At 43.3% G+C, this 20,092-nt stretch overlaps 1 protein-coding gene across 2 annotated transcripts in view; it reads right to left on the bottom strand.

Moving 5' to 3' along the window:
• The window catches only part of sez6l2 (seizure related 6 homolog (mouse)-like 2), a 164,252-nt gene that overhangs the window by 9,062 nt on the left and 135,098 nt on the right, over window positions 1-20,092 (bottom strand). For both annotated transcript variants that reach the window (XM_045714905.2, XM_014192147.3), the window contains exons 11-13: window positions 19,850-19,988; window positions 19,098-19,294; window positions 18,491-18,685 (exon numbers count right to left, since the gene is read on the bottom strand). In XM_045714905.2, the coding sequence (XP_045570861.1) occupies window positions 18,491-18,685; window positions 19,098-19,294; window positions 19,850-19,988 (531 nt within the window). The remainder of the gene's footprint in view (window positions 1-18,490; window positions 18,686-19,097; window positions 19,295-19,849; window positions 19,989-20,092) is intronic.

The raw sequence follows: 20,092 nt of genomic DNA, 5'->3' as shown, positions 1-20,092 counted from the left end.
GGATCGCAGTCAGCGTTCTAATTCCCTTCAGCAGGAAAAACAGAACGAGACAATAATTTGTGCCAGGTGTGATATCCCTCCTAAATAGCTCGGGCTAATGTTCCTATCGACCCAGTAAGGCCAGCAGGCTTGTCTCTTTTTATTGGTATGTAACTGTTATGAAAGTTGTATTGTCAATTTGTTTTGTATTTAAACACCACTTTAAACACTGCAACAAAATTTCCCCATGGGGACAATAAAGTCAGTCAAGTAATTCATCCCAAAGGTGTTCGATGGAGTTGAGGTCAGGGCTCTGTGCAGGCCAGTCAAGTTCTTCCACACTGATCTTGACAAACCATTTCTGTACGGACCTCGCTTTGTACACAGGGACATTGTCATGCTGAAAAAGGAAAGGGCCTTTCCCAAACTTTTGCCAAAGTTGGAAGCACAGAATCATCTAGAATATAACTGTATGCTGTAGTGTTAAGATTTACCTTCACTGGAACTAAGGGGCCTAGACCGAAACATGAAAAATAGCCCTAGACCATTATTCCTCCTCCACCAAACTTTACAGTTGGCATAAATTAGAGCATGTAGCGTTCTCCTGGTATCCGCCAAACCCAGATTTGTCAGTCGGACTGCCAGATGGTGAAGTGTGATTCATCACTCCAGAGAACGCGTTTCCACTGCTCCAGAGTCCAATGGCGGCGAGCTTTACACCACTCCAGTGGACGCTTGGCATTGCGCATGATGATCTTAGGCTTGTGTGAGGCTGCTCGGCTATGGAAACCCATTTCATGAAGCTCCCGATGAACAGTTATTGTGCTGACGTTGCTTCCAGAGGCAGTTTGGAACTCGGTAGTGAGTGTTGCAACTGAGGACAGACGATTTTTACACACTAGATGCTTCAGCACTCCTCTTCTGTGAGCTTGTGTGTCCTAACACTTTGCGGCTGAGCCGTTGTTGCTCCTCGACAATAACAGCACTTACAGTTGACCGGGGCAGCTCTATCAGGGCAGAAATTTCACGAACTGACTTAATGGAAAGTTGGCATCTTCTGACGGTGCCACGTTGAAAGTCACTGAGCTCTTCAGTAAGGCTATTCTACTGCCAATGTTTGTCTATGGAGACTGCATGGCATTGTGCTTGATTTTATACACCGGTCAGCAACGGGTGTGGCTGAAATAGCCAAATCCACTAATTTGAAGGGGTGTCCACATACTTTTGTAAATATAGTGTATATTTTCTAGTTGACCTAGATATTGACCAGGGTCTCAATACCCCAGACATCCGAAGCCGCCAGACATGAGGCAGGGAGGATGGTTTCAGATTCAGAGGGTGTGGCAGCGGAACTGTACAGGCGAGAGAGGGCGTCCGGCTTCACATTTTTGGACCCTGGGTGGTAGGAGATGGTGAAATTGAACCTGGTGAATAACAGGGCCCAAAGGCATTTGGCAGTGCGGAGTATTCTAAATTCCTGTGGTCAGTCCATACCAAAAATGGATGTTACGCCCCGTTCCAGCCAGTGCCTCCACTCCTCCAGAGCCATCTTAACCACCAGGAGTTCCCGGTTCCCAACGTTATAGTTCCTTTCTGCAGAGTTGAGACGATGGGACATGAAAGTACAGGGATGAAGCTCCTGGACAGATCGCTGAGAAAGGACGGCCCCTACTCCCACGTCGGAAGCACCAACCTCAACCACAAACTGATGGGTCGGGTCCGGATGGATGAGGAATGTAGTGAATCGCAGCTTCAGATCCATAAAAGCCCTGTCCGCTGCTGGGGACCATGTGAACGGTACCTTGGGGGAGGTGAGAGGGGAGCCGCCTGGGTGCTGTAGCCGCGAATGAAACGGCGGTAGAAATTAGCAAACCCCAGAAACCGTTGCGGCTGGACGTGGGTTGGGGACAATCCACCACCGCTCTCACCGTTTCCGGATCCACATGGACATTCCCTTCAGCAATGACGTATCCCAGAAAGGATATAGTGGAGCGGTGGATGTCGCACTTCTCAGCTTTTACAAACAACTGATTCTCCAGGAGGCGCTGAAGGACTTGTCAAACATGGAGAACGTGTTCTTGGGCAAAACGAGAGAAAACCAGGATGTCATCAAGGCAGACAAATACAGTTGAAGTCAGAAGTTTACATACACCTTAGCCAAATACATTTAAACTCAGTTTTTCACAATTCCTGACATTTAATCCTAGTAAAAATTCCCTGTCTTAGGTCAGTTAGGATCACCACTTTATTTTAAGAATGTGAAATGTCAGAATAGTAGAGCGAATGATTTATTTCAGCTTTTATTTCTTCATCACATTCCCAGTGGGTCATAAGTTTACATACACTCAATTAGTATTTCGTAGCATTGCCTTTAAATTCTTTAACTTGGGTCAAACGTTTCGGGTAGCCTTCCACAAGCTTCCCACAATAAGTTGGGTGAATTTTGGCCCATTCCTCCAGACAGAGCTGGTGTAACCGAGTCAGGTTTGTAGACCTTGCTCGCACATACTTTTTCAGTTCTGCCCACAAATGTTCTATTAGATTGAGGTCAGGGCTTTGTGATGGCCACTCCAATACCTTGACTTTGTTGTCCTTAACCTCTTGGGGCTAGGTGGGACGCTAGCGTGCCACCTGTGGTGCACTCCATCAACAGCAGGTGCATTTCAAGAGCGGCAAATTTGAATCCAAATAAATGTCAAAATTCAAATTTTTCAAAAATACAACTATGTTACACCATTTGAAAGATAAACATCTCCTTAATCTAACCACGTTTTACGATTTCAAAAAGGTTTTACGGCGAAAGCATAAATTTAGAGTATGTTAGGACAGTACATTTACAAGAGTTGTGTGTAATGTTTTGTCAAGTCAAAGACAGGGTCACCAAAACCATAAAACCAGCTAAAATGATACACTAACCTTTTACAATCTCCATCAGATGACACTCCTAGGACATTATGTTAGACAATGCATGCATTTTTAGTTCTATCAAGTTCATATTTATATACAAAAACAGCGTTTTACTATGGCATTGATGTTGAGGAAATCGTTTCCCTCCAATAACCGGCAGTCAAGTCAGCGTCACAAATTAAATAATTAAAATTAGAAAACATTGGTAAAATATTATATTGTCATTTAAAGAATTATAGATTTACATCTTTTGAACGCAATCAACTTGCCAGATTTAAAAATAACCTTACTGGGAAATCACACTTTGCAATAATCTGAGCACTGTGCCCAGAAAAATACGCGTTGCGATACAGACTAGACGTCATGTTGGGGAGATCTAAAATCGAAAATACTATGTAAATAATCCATTACCTTTGATTCTCTTCATCAGATGTCACTTCCAGGTATCACAGGTCCATAACGAATGTAGTTTTGTTCAAAAAAGCTCATCATTTATGTCCAAAAATCTCCGTCTCGTTAGCACATGATGTAAGCCAGCCGGACTTCTCGTCATGAACGAGGGGAAAAAATATATTTCCGTTCGTTCAAACATGTCAAACGTTGTATAGCATAAATCATTAGGGCCTTTTTTAACCAGAACATGAATAATATTCAAGGTGGACGAATGCATAGCCTTTTATAACGTATTGGAACGAGGGTACCCAACATGAAGTAGCGCGCCAGGTGTCTAATGGGACATCACCGTTCCATGGCTCTTGTTCGGTCAGATCTCCCTCCAGAAGACTCAAAACACTTTGTAAAGGCTGGTGACATCTAGTGGAAGCAATAGGAAGTGCCAAAATATTCCTAAACCCCTGTGTTTTTCAATGGGATAGGTTTAAAGTCAATACAACACATCAGGTATCCACTTCCTGTCAGAAAATGTCTCAGGGTTTTGCCTGCCAAATGAGTTCTGTTATACTCACAGACACCATTCAAACAGTTTTGGAAACTTTAGAGTGTTTTCTATCCATATATAATAAGTATATGCATATTCTAGTTACTGGGTAGGATTAGTAACCAGATTAAATCGGGTACATTTTTTTTATCCAGACGTGCAAATGCTGCCCCCTAGACCCAACAGGTTAAGCCATTTTGCCACAACTTTGGAAGTATGTCCATTTGGAAGACCCATTGGCGACCAAGCTTTAACTTCTTGAGAAGTTGCTTCAAGATATCCAGATAATGTTCTGTCCTCAGGATGCCATCTATTTTGTGAAGTGCACCAGTCCCTCCAGCAGCAAAGCACCCCCACAACATGATGCTGCCACCCCCGTGCATCACGGTTGGGATGGTGTTCTTCGGCTTGCAAGCCACCCCCTTTTTCCTCCAAACATAACGATGGCCATTATGGCCAAACAGTTATATTTTTGTTTCATCAGACCAGAGGACATTTCTCCAAAAAGTACGATCTTTGTCCCCATGTGCAGTTGCAAACCGTAGTCTGGCTTTTTTATGGCGGTTTTGGAGCAGTGGCTTCTTCCTTGCTGAGCAGCCTTTCAGGTTATTTCGATATAGGACTTGTTTTACTGTGGATATCGATATTTTTGTACCTGTTTCCTCCAGCACATGTCTCCTTCCTGAGCGGTATGACGGCTGCATGGTCCCATGGTGTTTATACTTGCGTACTATTGTTTGTACAGATGAACGTGGTACCTCCAGGCATTTGGAAATTGCTCCCAAGGATGAACCAGACTTGTGGAGGTCCACCATTTTTTTCTGAAGTCTTGGCTGATTTCTTTTGATTTTCCCATGATGTCAAGCAAAGAGGCACTAAGTTTGAAGGTAGGCCTTGAAATACATCCACAGGTACACCTCCAATTGACTCAAATTATTTTTGAGCTTCTAAAGCCATTACATAATTTTCTGGAATTTTCCAAGCTGTTTAAAGGCACAGTCAACTTAGTGTATGTAAACTTCTGACCCACTGGAATTGTGATGCAGTGAATTATAACTGAAATAATTTGTCTGTAAACAATTGTTGGAAAAATGATTTGTGTCATGCACAAAGTAGATGTCCTAACCGACTTGCCACAACTATAGTTCGTTAACAAGAAATTTGTGGAGTGGTTGAAAAACGAGTTTTAATGACTCCAACCTAATTGTATGTAAATAAACTTCTGACTTCAACTGTACAAAATGATTCAACATGTCCTGGAGCACATCGTTGACCAGTGCCTGGGAGACAGCGGGATCGTTGGTGAGTCCAAACGGCATGGCCAGGTACTCATAGTGTACACTGGCAGTATTGAATGCCATCTTCCACTCGTCTCCTTTGCGTATCCGAACAAGGTGGTAGGCATTCCGAAGGTCCAGTTTGGGAAAGATGGGAGCCCCCTGGAGAGGTTCGAAAGCCGAGGAGAGGAGTGGTAGCAGGTACCGATTCTTGATCGTGATGTCATTGAGGCCCCGGTTATAAATACATGGACGCAGGGCCTTGTCCTTCTTCCCCACAAAGAAGAACACTGCGCCGGCAGGAGAGGCAGAAGGACGAATGCATCCATGGGAACGGAGAGGAGTTGAGTGGGGATACCTAGTTCCGATACCAGGATAGCGTCCATGAAACTTTCATCTGCCCCAGAGTCAATGAGCACCCGAAGAGACTTATCCTGCTGTGGGGAGACCAGTCTAACAGAAAAAGGAGTACAGGTGATGGGAATTAGAGGGTTCCCAGTTTGGCTCACCAGTGTACTTCTACCTACTAATGATTCAGGTCTCTTCACTGGGCTGGTGGCTATGAAATGCCTCGCAGCACCACAATACAGACAACTGTTGGAGCTTAGCCCATGTGAACGTTCCCTAGGCGATAATCTAGCTCTGCCCAGTTGCATTGGTTCCGATGTATCTGACTCACCCATTGCCGATGACTCTTGAGGGAACTCGGGTGGCTTCAGGTCTTCTCGGAAATACAGCCTTCGGGGACTTCCAGATTCCTTCGGAGTTGAGCAAGCAGCAGCGGATGAACGAGTGTGACCAAGACCAGACCTCCTCTCACGCCTGCATTCCCATAGACGCCCATCAATTCTAATAGTAAGGGCGAGGAGGGAATTGAGGTCCAGCGGTAACTCCCAAGCTGCTACTGTGTAGTCTGCCACACTATGGGAGTTGTTTGACGTTTTCGGGCCGCCTCTTTCCAGGATACCGGAGAATCGAATACCTTCCTCACCTCTGCCATGAAGTCTTCCAGAGGACGACAAATGGTGGATTGTTGCTCCCAAACTGCCGTAGCCCAGGAGAGCGCCCTTCCCGACATTAGCGTAATAATATATGCTATCTTTCGACCGATCCGAAGGGAACGAAGATGGCTGTAGCTCAAAAATGAGGAAGCACTCTGTAACTGTTCCTCTTCTCTTCGCTCCATTTACGACGTTCCTCACTCGCTGTCTCCACCTTTTTCCATGGCAGGCGATCCATTCCAGCTTGGATCTCCTCCCATGTGTAGGATCCTTTCCCCTCCAAGATGTCCTCCCAACTCCTTGTAGTCCATCTGTTGCTGCTCCTTCCTCCACTGCTTGGTCCGTGTTTGGTGGGAGATTCTGTCACAAGTGTCGTGTGTGGAGGACCAAGACGCAGCGGGAAAATGTATACTCATCTTCTTTTATTAAAGGACAAAGAAGGAAAAACCAAAACAAACACGTATACAAAAACCACGATGACAAAGACCAGGCCGGTAAGGCACAAAGCTATACACAGCAACAATCTCCCACAAAATCCCATGAAAAACAAACTCCTAATTATAGGACCTTCAATCAGAGGCAACGATAACCAGCTGCCTCCAATTGAAGGTTAAACCCCAATTAACTAAACATAGAACTACAATAGACTAGACAGAACATAGAAATACACTAACGTAGAACATAGACTAACAAACCCCGGACCACATAAACCAAACACCCCTCTACCTAAATACATAGCCCGAACCACATAAAACAAACACCCCCTGCCACGTCCTGACCAAACTACAATAACAAATAACCCCTATTACTGGTCAGGACGTGACACACGAAGAGCTATCATTAATAATATGCATGTCAATCTCTCTTGGCTCAAAGTAGAGGAGAGATTTACTTCATCACTACTTGTTTTTGTAATAAGTATTGACATGCTGAATGCAGCAAGCTGTCTGTTTAAACTACTAGCACACAGCTCGGACACCCATACATACCCCTCAAGACACGCCACCATAGGTCTTTTCACAATCCCCAAGTCCAGAACACACTATGGGAGGTGCACAGTACCACATAAAGCCATTGCTACACTGAACTCTATTCCACTTCAGGTAACTGATGCAAGCAGTTGAATCAGATAAAAAACAGATACAAATACACAGACACAGACACAAGCATACAAATACACATGCTAACACTCACACTCTACACACACGTACACATGGATTTTGTATTGTAGATATATGGTAGTAGAGTAGTGGCTTGAGGGAACACACTGAATATGTTGTGAAAAGTGTTATGAAATGTAATGTTATATTTTTTATTGTATATAACTGCCTTATTGTTGCTGGACCCCAGTAAGGGCCTATGCGTTTAAACAAGACAAAAAAAAAGCACTCTCCAATGGCAGGAGTATGGTGCCATAGTAATAATTCATTTTAAACAAATTCCAAATGCAAGCTTCATATGTAAATGATCTATTTCAAGCAATTATTACCTACCAAAATACCAGTAGGCCTATGCTAGTAATTGTTGCCCCATTGCTGATGAGTTTGCAAAGTAAACAGTTAATATTCTTGATTACCAAACATTTTTGGAGCTGCATATTTATTCATTATGGCAATCCTCTCTTCCTATAATTTGACATTTGCTCTGCACCAGATCCTATAGCTGTACAAAAAATCAACAATCTGTTCGCCAGCTCACCACCCGACCTGTGTTAATTGACAGTTTGCTGGTCCAATCATAGAGCCCATTGTGCGTTTCACTAGCCAATCTGTTGCAGGTTTTTTTGCATGGGCGATGCTGCGGCTACTGTCTCTGGCTGCGTGTAGAGTAATCCACGTAGTCTCTGTGCCACAACATTACAAACCTGGCCAAATCATTTCAAGTCATCAGTCTCAAGTCCAAGTCAAGTCATTTTATTTTCTGTCAAGTCGAATCTCAAATCATCAAATTTAATTTGTGACTCATGTTACAGTAGACTTGAGTCCAAGTCATGTGACTCGAGTCCACAACTCTGTCAGTTATCACTTGGCTCATGTAAATTCTGTAGTTACCACTTTAACCCCTGTAAGTCTAAGCCCTTAGATCGCAATATCTACTAAGCTAACATATGAAATTGTTTCATCATTTAGCCATTTGATTTGGAATTTTAGGACCCCTGTAGGTATACAAAAATGATATCTATTTTAACTTTTTGCTTTGTTAGCAAGGGATGTTAATACTTTCTGAAGGAATTTCTCTCTCTCTGGGCCTGAGCCCTAGGACCATGCCTCAGGACTACCTGGCCAGATGACTCCTGGCTGTCCCTAGTCCACCTGGTCGTACTGCTGATCCAGTTTCTGCTGTTTTGCCTGTGGCTATGGAACCCTGATCTGTTCACCAGAGGTGCTACCTTGTCATGCTGCTTCTCTAGTTTCAACTGTTCTGCCTGCGGCAATGGAACCCAGACCTGTTCACCAGACGTGCTATCTTGTCCCGCACCTGCTGTTTTCGACCCTCTCTCTCTCCCTCCCTCTTTCACTCTCTTTCTCTCTACCTCACCTGCTGTGGCCACCTCTGAATGCTCAGCTATGAAAAGCCAACTGACATTACCTCCTGAGGTGCTGATCTGTTGCACCCTCTACAACCACTGTGATTATTATTTGACCCTGCTGGTCATCTATGAATGTTTGAACATCTCGAAGAACGATCTGGCCTTAATGGCCATGTACTCTTATGATCTCCACAGGGCACATCAAGATTCGGTGAGGTTTAAATCCTAAACAACATGCCTATTCATTGTTTGAAGTATAATAGTAGGTCAAAGCTGTCTGCTGGAAAAACTTGATAGAGCAAGCATTGTGGTGCTCGGGAATTTCCTTTATGTCTCGGCTTCAGACCAATGACTTCTCACTTAAAACGTATTTATTTTGTTTTCATAGAGATAGCGTTTGAACCCAGGTCTGGTTGCTAGGCAACCACCCTGCTCCACCCATGGCTCCACCCTGACCCTTCTTTGGACACTGTGTTAACTAACCTCCAGACGAGCTTCAATGCCATACAACTCTCCTTCCGTGGCCTCCAACTGCTCTTAAATGCAAGTAAAATGAAATGCATGCTCTTCAACCAATTGCTGCTCGCACCTGCCCGCCCGTCCAGCATCACTACTCTGGACGGTTCTGACTTAGAATATGTGGACAACTACAAATACCTAGGTGTCTGGTTAGATTGTAAACTCTCCTTCCAGACTCACATTAAGCATCTCCAATCCAAAATTAAATCTAGAATTAGCTTCCTATTTCGCAAAAGCATCATTTACTCATGCTGCCAAACATACCCTCGTAAAAATGGCTATCCTACCGATCCTTGACTTTGACGATGTCATTTACAAAATAGCCTCCAACACTCTACTCAACAAATTGGATGCAGTCTATCACAGTGCCATCCGTTTTGTCACCAAAGCCCCATATACCACCCACCACTGCGACCTGTATACTCTCGTTGGCTGGCGCTCGCTTCGTACTCGTCGCCAAACCCACTGGCTCCAGGTCATCTATAAGTCTTTACTAGGTAAAGCCCCGCCTTATCTCAGCTCACTGGTCACCATAGCAGCACCCACCTGTAGCATGCGCTCCAGCAGGTATATCTCACTGGTCACCCCCAAATCCAATTCCTCCTTTGGTCGCCTTTCCTTCCAGTTCTCTGCTGCCAATGACTGGAACGAACTGCAAAAATCACTGAAGCTGGAGACTCATATCTCCCTCTCTAACTTTAAGCACCAGCTGTCAGAGCAGCTCACAGATCACTGCACCTGTACATAGCCCATCTGTAAATAGCCCATCCAACTACCTCATCCCCATACTGTTATTTATTTTTGTTGCTCCTTTGCACCCCAGTATCTCTACTTGCACATTCATCTTCTGCACATCTATCACTCCAGTGTTTAATTGCTAAATTGTAATTATTTCACCACTATGGCCTATTTATTGCCTTACCTCCCTTATCTTACCTCATTTGCACACACTCTATATAGACTTTTCTATTGTGTTATTGACTATATGTTTGTTTATTCCATGTGTAACTCTGTTTTGTTGTTTGTTGCACTGCTTTGCTTTATCTTGGCCAGGTCGCAGTTGTAAATGAAAACTTGTTCTCAACTGGCCTACCTGGTTAAATGAAGATGAAATAAAAAATAAAGCCAGTGTGAGAAACTTGCTAGTAAATATTTGCACTATGGAACTAAATAAATAGTGCACTCTGAACCACAAAACGTATTTGCTAGATTCATAATAGTGTTGTTGGACAAAGCAAGGAAAGTAAACTTCGAAACGTGATACAGTTTTATTGGGATTTGCAAATGTAGCCTTCCCTGTGGCTCAGTTGGTAGAGCATGGTGTTTGCAACACCAGCATGGTATGTGCAACACCAGGGTTGTGGGTTCGATTCCCACGGGGGGCCAGTACAAAAACAAAATATTTAAAAAAATGCATGAAATGTATTCACTACTCTAAGTCGCTCTGGATAAGAGCATCTGTTAAATGACTAAAAATGTAAAAATGTTGTTGGTACAATAAATAATTACCCTTAAAGGGAAGGTTGCACAGTGCATTCAGAAAGTATTCAGACAACCTTAACTTTTTCCACATTTTGTTACGTTACAGCCTTATTCTAAAATGGATTAAATGTTTTTTTCCCTCATCAATCTACACAAAATACCCCATAATGACGAAGCAAAAAAAGGTTTTAGGAATTTTTTGTAAATGTATTAAAAATGAAATAATACATTTAAATAAGTATTAAGACCCTTTACTTAGTACTTTGTTGAAGCACCTTTGACAGCAATTACAGCCTCGAGTCTACTTGGGTATGACGCTACAAGCTTGGCACACCTGCACTTGGGGAATTTCTCCCATTCTTCTCTGCAGATCCTCTCAAGCTCTGTCAGGTTGGATGGGGAGCGTCGTTGCACAGCTCTTTTCAGGGCTCTCCAGAGATGTTAGACCGGATTCAAGTCTGGACTCTGGCTTGGTCACTCAAGGACATTAAGAGACTTGTCCCGAAGCCACTCCTGCTTTGTCTTGGCTCTTTGCTTAGGGTCGTTGTCCTGTTGGAAGGTGAACCTTCCTCCTAGTCTGAGGTCGGAGCTCTTGAGCAGGTTTTCATCAAGGATCTCTGTACTTTTCTCCGTTCATCTTTCCCTCGATTCTGACAAGTCTCTTAGTCTGCCGCTGAAAAACAAACCCACATCATGATGCTGCCACCACCATGCTAAACCGTAGGGATAGTATTAGCCAGGTGATGAGCCAGACACTTGGCTATCAGACAAAACAGTTAAATATTTGTTTCATCAGACCAGAGAATCTCGTTTCTCATGGTCTGATTGTCCTTTAGGTGCCTTTTGGCAAACTCCAAGCAGGTTGTCATGTACCTTTTAGTGAGGAGTGGCTTCCGTCTGGCCACTCTACCATAAAGGCCTGACTGGTGGAGTTTTTCAGAGATGTTTGTCCTTCTGGAAGGTTCTCCCATCTCCACAGAGGAACTCTGGAGCTCTGTCAGAGTGACCATTGTGTTCTTGGTCACCTCCCTGACCAAGGCTTTTCTCCCCTGAATGCTCAGTTTGGCCGGGCAGCAACTCTAGGAAGAGTCTTGGTGGTTCCAAACCTCTTCCATATAAGAATGATGTAGACCACTGTGTTATTGGGGAGCTTTAATGCTGCAGACATTTTTTGGTACCCTTTCCCAGATCTGTGCAGACAATTCCTCCGACCTCATGGCTTGGTTTTTGCTCTGACATGCACTGTCAATTGTGGGACCTTATATAGACTGGTGTGTGCCTTTCCAAATCATGTCCAATTATTGAATTTACCACACATCACACTCTGGTCTGTTTCATGTGTCTTTGTGATTGTCTCCACCCCACTCCAGGTGTCGCCCATCTTCCCCATTATCACCTGTGTATTTATACCTGTGTTTTCTGTCTGTCTGTGCCAGTTCGTCTTGTTTGTTCAAGCCAAGCAGCGTTTTGTCTCAGCTCCTGCTTTTCCCCCAGTCTCTCTTTTTCTCGCCATCCTGGTTTTCGACCCTTGCCCTGCCCGCCTGCCTGACCACTCTGCCTGCCCTTGAGCCTGCCTGCCGTCCTGTATCTTTCCCCCACTTCTCTGGACTATTGACCCCTGCCTGCCTTGATCTGTCCATTTGCCTGTCCCTTTGGGATTATTAAAGTATTTGTTATTTGACGTGGTCTGCATCTCGGTCTTACCTTCATATCTGATACCACAGGTGGACTCCAATAAATTTGTAGAAACATCTCAAGGATGATCAATGGAAACAGGATGCACCTGAGCTCAATTTCGAGTCTCATGGCAAAGGTTCTGAATACTTACGTAAATAAGGTATTTCTGCTTTTTATTTGTAATACATTTGCAAAAAACACCAAAAAACTGGTTTTGCTTTGTCATTATGGGGTATTGTGTGTAGATTGATGAGGATTTAAAATGTATATATTTTAGAATAAGGCTGTAATGTAACAAAATATGGAAAAAGTGAAGGGGTCTGAATACTTTCCAAATGCACTGTATATTTCCACATATCGAACAACGGAAATTGATTAAAACGTTTTTAAGAAGTATAATAATTATACACTTTGGGGCCTCCCAAGTGGCATAGTGGTCTAAGGCACTGCATCGCCATGTGCCACTAGAGATTCTGGGTTCGAGTCCAGGCTCTGTCGCAGCTAGCCGCAACTGGGAGACCCATGGTGCGGTGCACAATTGTCCCAGCGTAGTCCGGGTTAGGGTTAGGGTTTGGCCAGCAGGGATGTCCTTCTCCCATCGTGCACAAGCGACTCCTGTGGTGGGCCGGGTGCAGTGCACATTGACACGGTTGCCAGGTGTACGGTATTTCCTCCGACACATTGGTGCGGCTGGCTTCCGGGTTAAGTGGGCATTGTGTCAAGAAGCAGTAAAGCTTGGTTGGGTTGTGTTTCGGAGGATGCACGGCTCTCGCTCTCTGGAATCCGTACGGGAGTTGCAGCGATGAGACAAGACTGTAACTACCAATTGGATACCACAAAATTGGGGAGAAAAAAGGGTAATAATTTAAAAATGCATGTAAAAGTACAAAAAAAATGAAACAGTAGGCATATTTGGTTTATTTGGAAAAAAGTCGGACCTCTTCAGAAAGAATAGTTCAGGGGAACCCCTGGCGCTTCAGTCCCACTCTGCCCCAAAGGACTACGATGGCTACCAACAGTGGAATAGTGTATTCACCATGAAGCTCGGGCTAGTAAAAACCAGTTCTCTGCCCACAATTAAATCCTGCCGGCTTCAAGTCCACTGACACCACCGGTGTTACAGCACGAAGGCGGACGACTTCTGTGATGGAGGTGAATCGGGTAAGTAGGTACTAAAGTGCCCTAAAATGTTTTGTCATGTTATGTTGTTAGTAGATGATTAAAAACTAAGATAGCCAGCTATCTAAGTCCAACTGGCCATGCAAAACAAGCTGGCCCATTCGGATTTAGCATGGTGTTTGCTGATGGAATAAGCTAGCTAGATAGTTAGCAAGCAAGCTACAGCATCCAACACTATGTTTTGCAGAAATGAATGGTGAAATATGAATCAGATTAATGTCATTATTTATTTCAAGGTATGTCTTTATTTTTGCTGAACTACCTGATCTTTATTGGCGGATACAACTTGCAAGATATCATGATAGCCAATGTTTGTGTTTGCCATTATACCTGAATTTTACTGTTACTGCTGCTGCTAATTTTAGTAATGTTAGCACTCAGGTTAGCATTTGGCGAGCTATAGCTACAGTGGTTCTTCCTTTAAAAGTTTTGAGCTTATGTCGTCACTGTTTGTGGTAGATACAGTGAGGGAAAAAAGTATTTGATCCCCTGCTGATTTTGTACGTTTGCCCACTGACAAAGAAATGGCCAAAAAATAGAAAACTTGCAATGTATTCAATGATTAAGTAGTCTAAAGTTTTACATTTCAAACTCAATATCAAAGAATGTGAAAGAATGTGTCTTTAACCCTGCATTATAATATAACTTATTTTGAACGAAAGCCAGGAATGAGTGAGTCACTCAGCCCTATGCTGTTCCTGCTTCTGTTGCCTATTTGAGTGTTTATTTAATATCCTACTGATTCTGTGATCACCAAATCTCATGCAACCACAAAATGTTGGATAAATCAATTTCACAAATCTGTCTGTTTTTAAACTTTGCCATGGGAGTGACAAAATATATTTCAATTGAATTTCAATTAACTGAATGATGAGGATGAAGAAGAAGAGAGTGATTGAATTTAAAACTAGAGTGTAAGAATTGCTCTCCCTCTGTCTTGCGCACACACACAAAAAAAAGACACTGTTTTTCTGTACTTGTCAGAAGAAGTTGTAATTGGACCATCTAACACGCACATAGACGCATTTACAGTATTTGTTCATCAACATCTTTGGGTATTGGTTAGCCTACAATTACGGTGTAGAAATGTTAGGATTAATTTGCTCTTCACTCGCAGTCATTTAGTATCCTAGGCCTACTCCCGACCGGTCACATTGTACAGCATCATATTTTCCTAATGGACTAAATATACACTGCTCAAAAAAATAAAGGGAACACTAAAATAACACATCCTAGATCTGAATGAATGAAATAATCTTATTAAATACTTTTATCTTTACATAGTTGAATGTGCTGACAACCAAATCACACAAAAATAATCAATGGAAATCCAATTAATCAACCAATGGAGGTCTGGATTTGGAGTCACACTCAAAATTAAAGTGGAAAACCACACTACAGGCTGATCCAACTTTGATGTAATGTCCTTAAAACAAGTCAAATGAGGCTCAGTAGTGTGTGTGGCCTCCACGTGCCTGTATGACCTCCCTACAACGCCTGGGCATGCTCCTGATGAGGTGGCGGATGGTCTCCTGAGGGATCTCCTCCCAGACCTGGACTAAAGCATCCGCCAACTCCTGAACAGTCTGTGGTGCAACATGGCGTTGGTGGATGGAGCGAGACATGATGTCCCAGATTCAGGTCTGGGGAACAGGCGGGCCAGTCCATAGCATCAATGCCTTCCTCTTGCAGGAACTGCTGACACACTCCAGCCACATGAGGTCTAGCATTGTCTTGCATTAGGAGAAACCCAGGGCCAACCGCAACAGCATATGGTCTCACAAGGGGTCTGAGGATCTCATCTCGGTACCTAATGGCAGTCAGGCTACCTCTGGCGAGCACATGGAGGGCTGTGCGGCTCCCCAAAGAAATGCCACCCCACACCATGACTGACCCAGTGCCAAACCGGTCATGCTGGAGGATGTTGCAGGCAGCAGAACGTTCTCCACGACGTCTCCAGACTGTCACATGTGCACAGTGTGAACCTGCTTTCATCTGTGAAGAGCACAGGGTGCCAGTGGCGAATTTGCCAATCTTGGTGTTCTCTGGCAAATGCCAAACGTCCTGCACGGTGTTGGGCTGTAAGCACAACCCCCACCTGTGGACGTCGGGCTCTCATACCACCCTCATGGAGTCTGTTTCTGACCATTTGAGCAGACACATGCACATTTGTGGCCTGCTGGAGGTCATTTTGCAGGGCTCTGGCAGTGCTCCGGCTGCTCCTCCTTGCACAAAGGCGGAGGTAGCGGTCCTGCTGCTGGGTTGTTGCCCTCCTACGGCCTCCTCCACGTCTCCTGATGTACTGGCCTGTCTCCTGGTAGCGCCTCCATGCTCTGGACACTACGCTGACAGACACAGCAAACCTTCTTGCCACAGCTTGCATTGATGTGCCATCCTGGATGAGCTGCACTACCTGAGCCACTTGTGTGGGTTGTAGACTCCGTCTCATGCTACCACTAAAGTGAAAGCACCGCCAGCATTCAAAAGTGACCAAAACATCAGCCAGGAAGCATAGGAACTGAGAAGTGGTCTGTGGTTACCACCTGCAGAACCACTCCTTTATTGGGGGTGTCTTGCTAATTGCTTATAATTTCCACCTGTTGTCTATTCCATTTGCACAACAGCATGTGAAATGTATTGTCAATCAGTGTTGCTTCCTAAGTGGACAGTTTGATTTCACAGAAGTGTGATTGACTTGGAGTTACATTGTGTTGTTTAAGTGTTCCCTTTATTTTTTTGAGCAGTATATTAATGGATGTATGGGAGGCATGTCACTTCTCCCATCTCTTTGCATAGCCCACCAAATGCACTGTTTTCTAACCACATCTGGATGGATCCATAATGAATTACTATGGGAATGAATATCACTGAATGACATAAATAATGGAATTAAGTAGGCTAATGAAGGCAACAAATTGTTGCTTACTGAAACACCCAAAGTCATCCAATTGTTATAATAGGATTTGAAGCAACTATTTCCGTTTCACGCTGCTTTGAGACAAGCATGGGGACTGGTCTTGATAAATCAATCAGATTTTTATTTTCACATACTCCGTTTGGGTATTGGTTAGTCTACAATTAGGGTGTGGAAATGTTAAGATTATTTTGCTCTTCACTCGCAGTCACTTAGTAGCCTAGGTCTACTCCCGACCGGTCACATGGTACAGCGCCATTCTTTTCTTACGGAAACCCTGAGGCTACTGTAAAATGCATTTCCGCTTTTCTTGGAATAGAAACACCATAATATTAATCAATTAAGCAACCTTTCTACAAAAAAAGGTTTTAAAGTCTCTAGTACAGCCAATATTAAAAACAGCCAAATGCATTTGTGAATTCAATTGCTTTAGCCGACATGTTGCGATTTTTTCATTGTTTAATTATTCAAGGCTCCCTTTGTTATTTCGTTTTATAACTAAAATGCTTGACTGTATTTAAAGACATGGATGACTTGTATGCTGTGTGATGACATGCACAAATGAATGAATGATATACTGTATATTGAAGTATGCCTGTATGCCAATAAGTAAGTTATGCTATAACAGCTACAGTAAACAGGACTCTTAGCCTACAGCTCCATGCCATTTCAATAACTTCGCTTTTCAAAGATGCCCTCTGGTGGTCAAACTAGCATTAATGGCAACAATGGCTGACAGTAAAATAATATGACTTCATGCACTCTAACGTGCCATACAATTATGCAGAGTTTAGGTTATAAACGTTCAATGTCTATTATGATGGTAAAAGTTTCTGGATTTTGTGTAAAAGCATGAGAAATGCTGATGTGATGAACTGCTAATAAGTTATGTGTTTCAAGGCTGCTAGTGGTTAGCTAGTAGGGGTAAACCAGCAGGGGTGTAAAAAGGGCTATGTTAAAAGCCTGCACACCGTGTAAATGATAAACCAATTTTTTGCTGATACAGAATAAAGAAATCAGAGGATATGCTCAGATGGTAAGTTGGTTTTAATCAGTGCCAATTAAAAAAAAAAAAAAGAAAAGAGGGCTCGGTATGATGTGGGTCTTTACCGTCTTATGTGGACAGTGGCTTTACTCCTGCTGTGTATTCACTCGTGTGTTATTCTCTCGACGTCACTTTTCCGAACACTTTTCCAACATGACTTGGGTCAAATTCTGATGAAATGTAAATTTCTCCCAAAACGTATATATGTAAAGTGATATGTCAAATTGGGACTTTTAATTGGAATAATATGAAACCAATCATAATGTTTAACAGCAACCTAATTCTGCAATCTTCAAAGGCTCTATTCAATTTAGCCAACATCTGCATAGTGGTTGTTTTGGCAGTGTCGGAGGTGGAACTGCGTTAGAGCTGTCAAATCTACAAACGGCTCCTGGTATTCTACCGAAAGCGGACATTGCCATTGGCTGCCCAGAGTCGCATTAAGATAAATCCCATGTAGCCTTGCTTACAAGGTCGAACACTGGAATATGATATGTAATCTACACCTTGATTAGGCTGAGAGAAATCCTCATTATTTAGTTCAATGATTTTTAATTTGAGCGTCATTATTTCTATATAGCCTACACTTTCTCGTTCTGAACTTTTAACGCGAGTGAGACGGGTGTGGCTTTGTGACAATGATCAAGAGCAGCTGCTCACTGATTTGAAAGCTCCAATGCAGTTCCACCTCCGACACCACCAAAACATCAGCTATGCGGGTGTTGGCTATTGCCAGTTAACGCTCAATCTGATTGAATCTAGGCCTTACTCAACTTCTAAGATGTAAAGTGATTTGTAAATCAGCTAGTATGCTCAGTCGGTGATGTGCAACAGAGTAAAATTGATGCTCTCAAACACATCCGAAGTGTTGTTGGAAGTATAGAGTTGTGTTCCCCTACTCAGGTGTTGCATTGCATCAACCAATGATTGCATGCCACATTGACTGTGCTGTTGGGCACCAGATTGCTATAATATATGATCTGGCATGCTGACGCATGCCAGATCATGCCAACTTAGTCGGGCAGGAACGCACTTTAGCTCACCTTTGATGCAGGTGGGTGGGCTGTTGCTCCAGGAAAGATCCCATTGGCAAGTGATGATGTCAGAGCCACTGATGTCATACCCCGGCTGGCACTGATAGGTCAACACACTTCCCCTCACGGGAGAGGTGTGGGAGGAGCTAATCCAGCCAAATTCGATTTGAGGGAGGGCAGGGCAGGTGTCATTAGGCTCTACCTCTGGATAAAAAAGAAGATGTCATTAGATGTAGGATAAACCAGGTACTTGTTCAGGAGGATATAATGTTTCAGAACATTCAGATTGAAATATATCATGTAGAACACACAATTGAGGTAGAATACGTAATCGTATTGTCTGTTCATATTATATCTACAAAGTTATTAACATTTTGCTTCACTGAATACACGCCAGGAAAATGTAGATTTTGTATTTGTGTGATGTCATGTATGGGAAATCAAAATGCAAAACGCCAAAATGCAAACTCCTTCCGTTTGAGTTATGTTATAATTTCTTTTTTTAAATTTTTTATAGTTTTTGTTTCTTAGTTTTGGACAATTTTCTGTGTAGGTTTGCTTCGGCCAAATGCCTGTGGGTGTTGGTGAGGCCAATAAGTCCTGTATGTGTACGTACCACGGTAGTGAATAAGGAACCCCTGGCTGAGAATAAAGGAGGAGTCGTCAGGGTCACTCTGGAACTGAATAGTGACCTCAGAACCACCTGACACGACCTGGAAACGCTCTCGTGACCCCAGGTACTGGCCAATCACATGGGACATGAGGTCGTGACCATCGAATATGGTGAGAACGTCGTTGTGGCGGATATTCAAACTTTGAGAGCGACAAAATACATGGAGAGGAAAACAACTTTCACGTTAAATCACAATGTCACTTCGAATGGAATCATAAAATGTCATCATAAAATGTAGCTTCTCACAAACATTGTCATTTCTAATCCTTACAATAAAAACTTCACTGGAAGCATCACATCAGTTTTTTTTATGTCTGTCAGTCACAGTTGAAATCCAGCCATTATAATCAAAAAGATGTGCTACACCAGCCACGGAAGTAGCCATCAGTGAAGCAGCGAAACGCAAGGCTCACATTGTTCGACCTACATTTTATACCTCAAGTATATTCCTTACAAAACATGCACGTTTCTGAAACATAAACATGCTTATTTTGAGTTATACCTCCATCATATACCTCTTGTGTAGTGGGGAAAAAAAAACTATGCAAAGGGAGCGCTCATGTTATGCAGTGAGGTTTCAGAAGCAAAAGAGGCATGGGAAAATTAAAGGAGAACAATTCCTTCTCCCAAATGCTTCAACCACAGCTTCAAAGACCAAAATTATGCCTGTTGGGTGTTGGTGAGGCCAAACTCACATCTGGATGTCCAGTTCGATGCGCTTCTCCTCATTGCCATGGATCTGCCACACACAGTCCTGCCCCTTGGAGTAGCTCTGTGGCCAATCGGGGGATAGAACAGTACTGGAGGGATCGGTCAACTCTCCCCCACACAAAGCTGAGAGGGGGTGGGAAGAGAGGGTGTGAGGTAGTAGCACAGGAAAAAAGTTATTGTAACATAACTTGTATTATTGTCTTTAGTTTTTAGTTTAGTGAATGAAA

Source organism: Salmo salar, chromosome 03, assembly GCF_965601325.2.
Source record: "Salmo salar chromosome 03, fSalSal1, whole genome shotgun sequence".
Classification (NCBI taxonomy): Eukaryota; Metazoa; Chordata; class Actinopteri; order Salmoniformes; family Salmonidae; genus Salmo; species Salmo salar.
The sequence above is the reverse complement of the archived record's forward strand: the minus strand, read 5'-3'. Positions and strand labels throughout refer to the sequence as shown.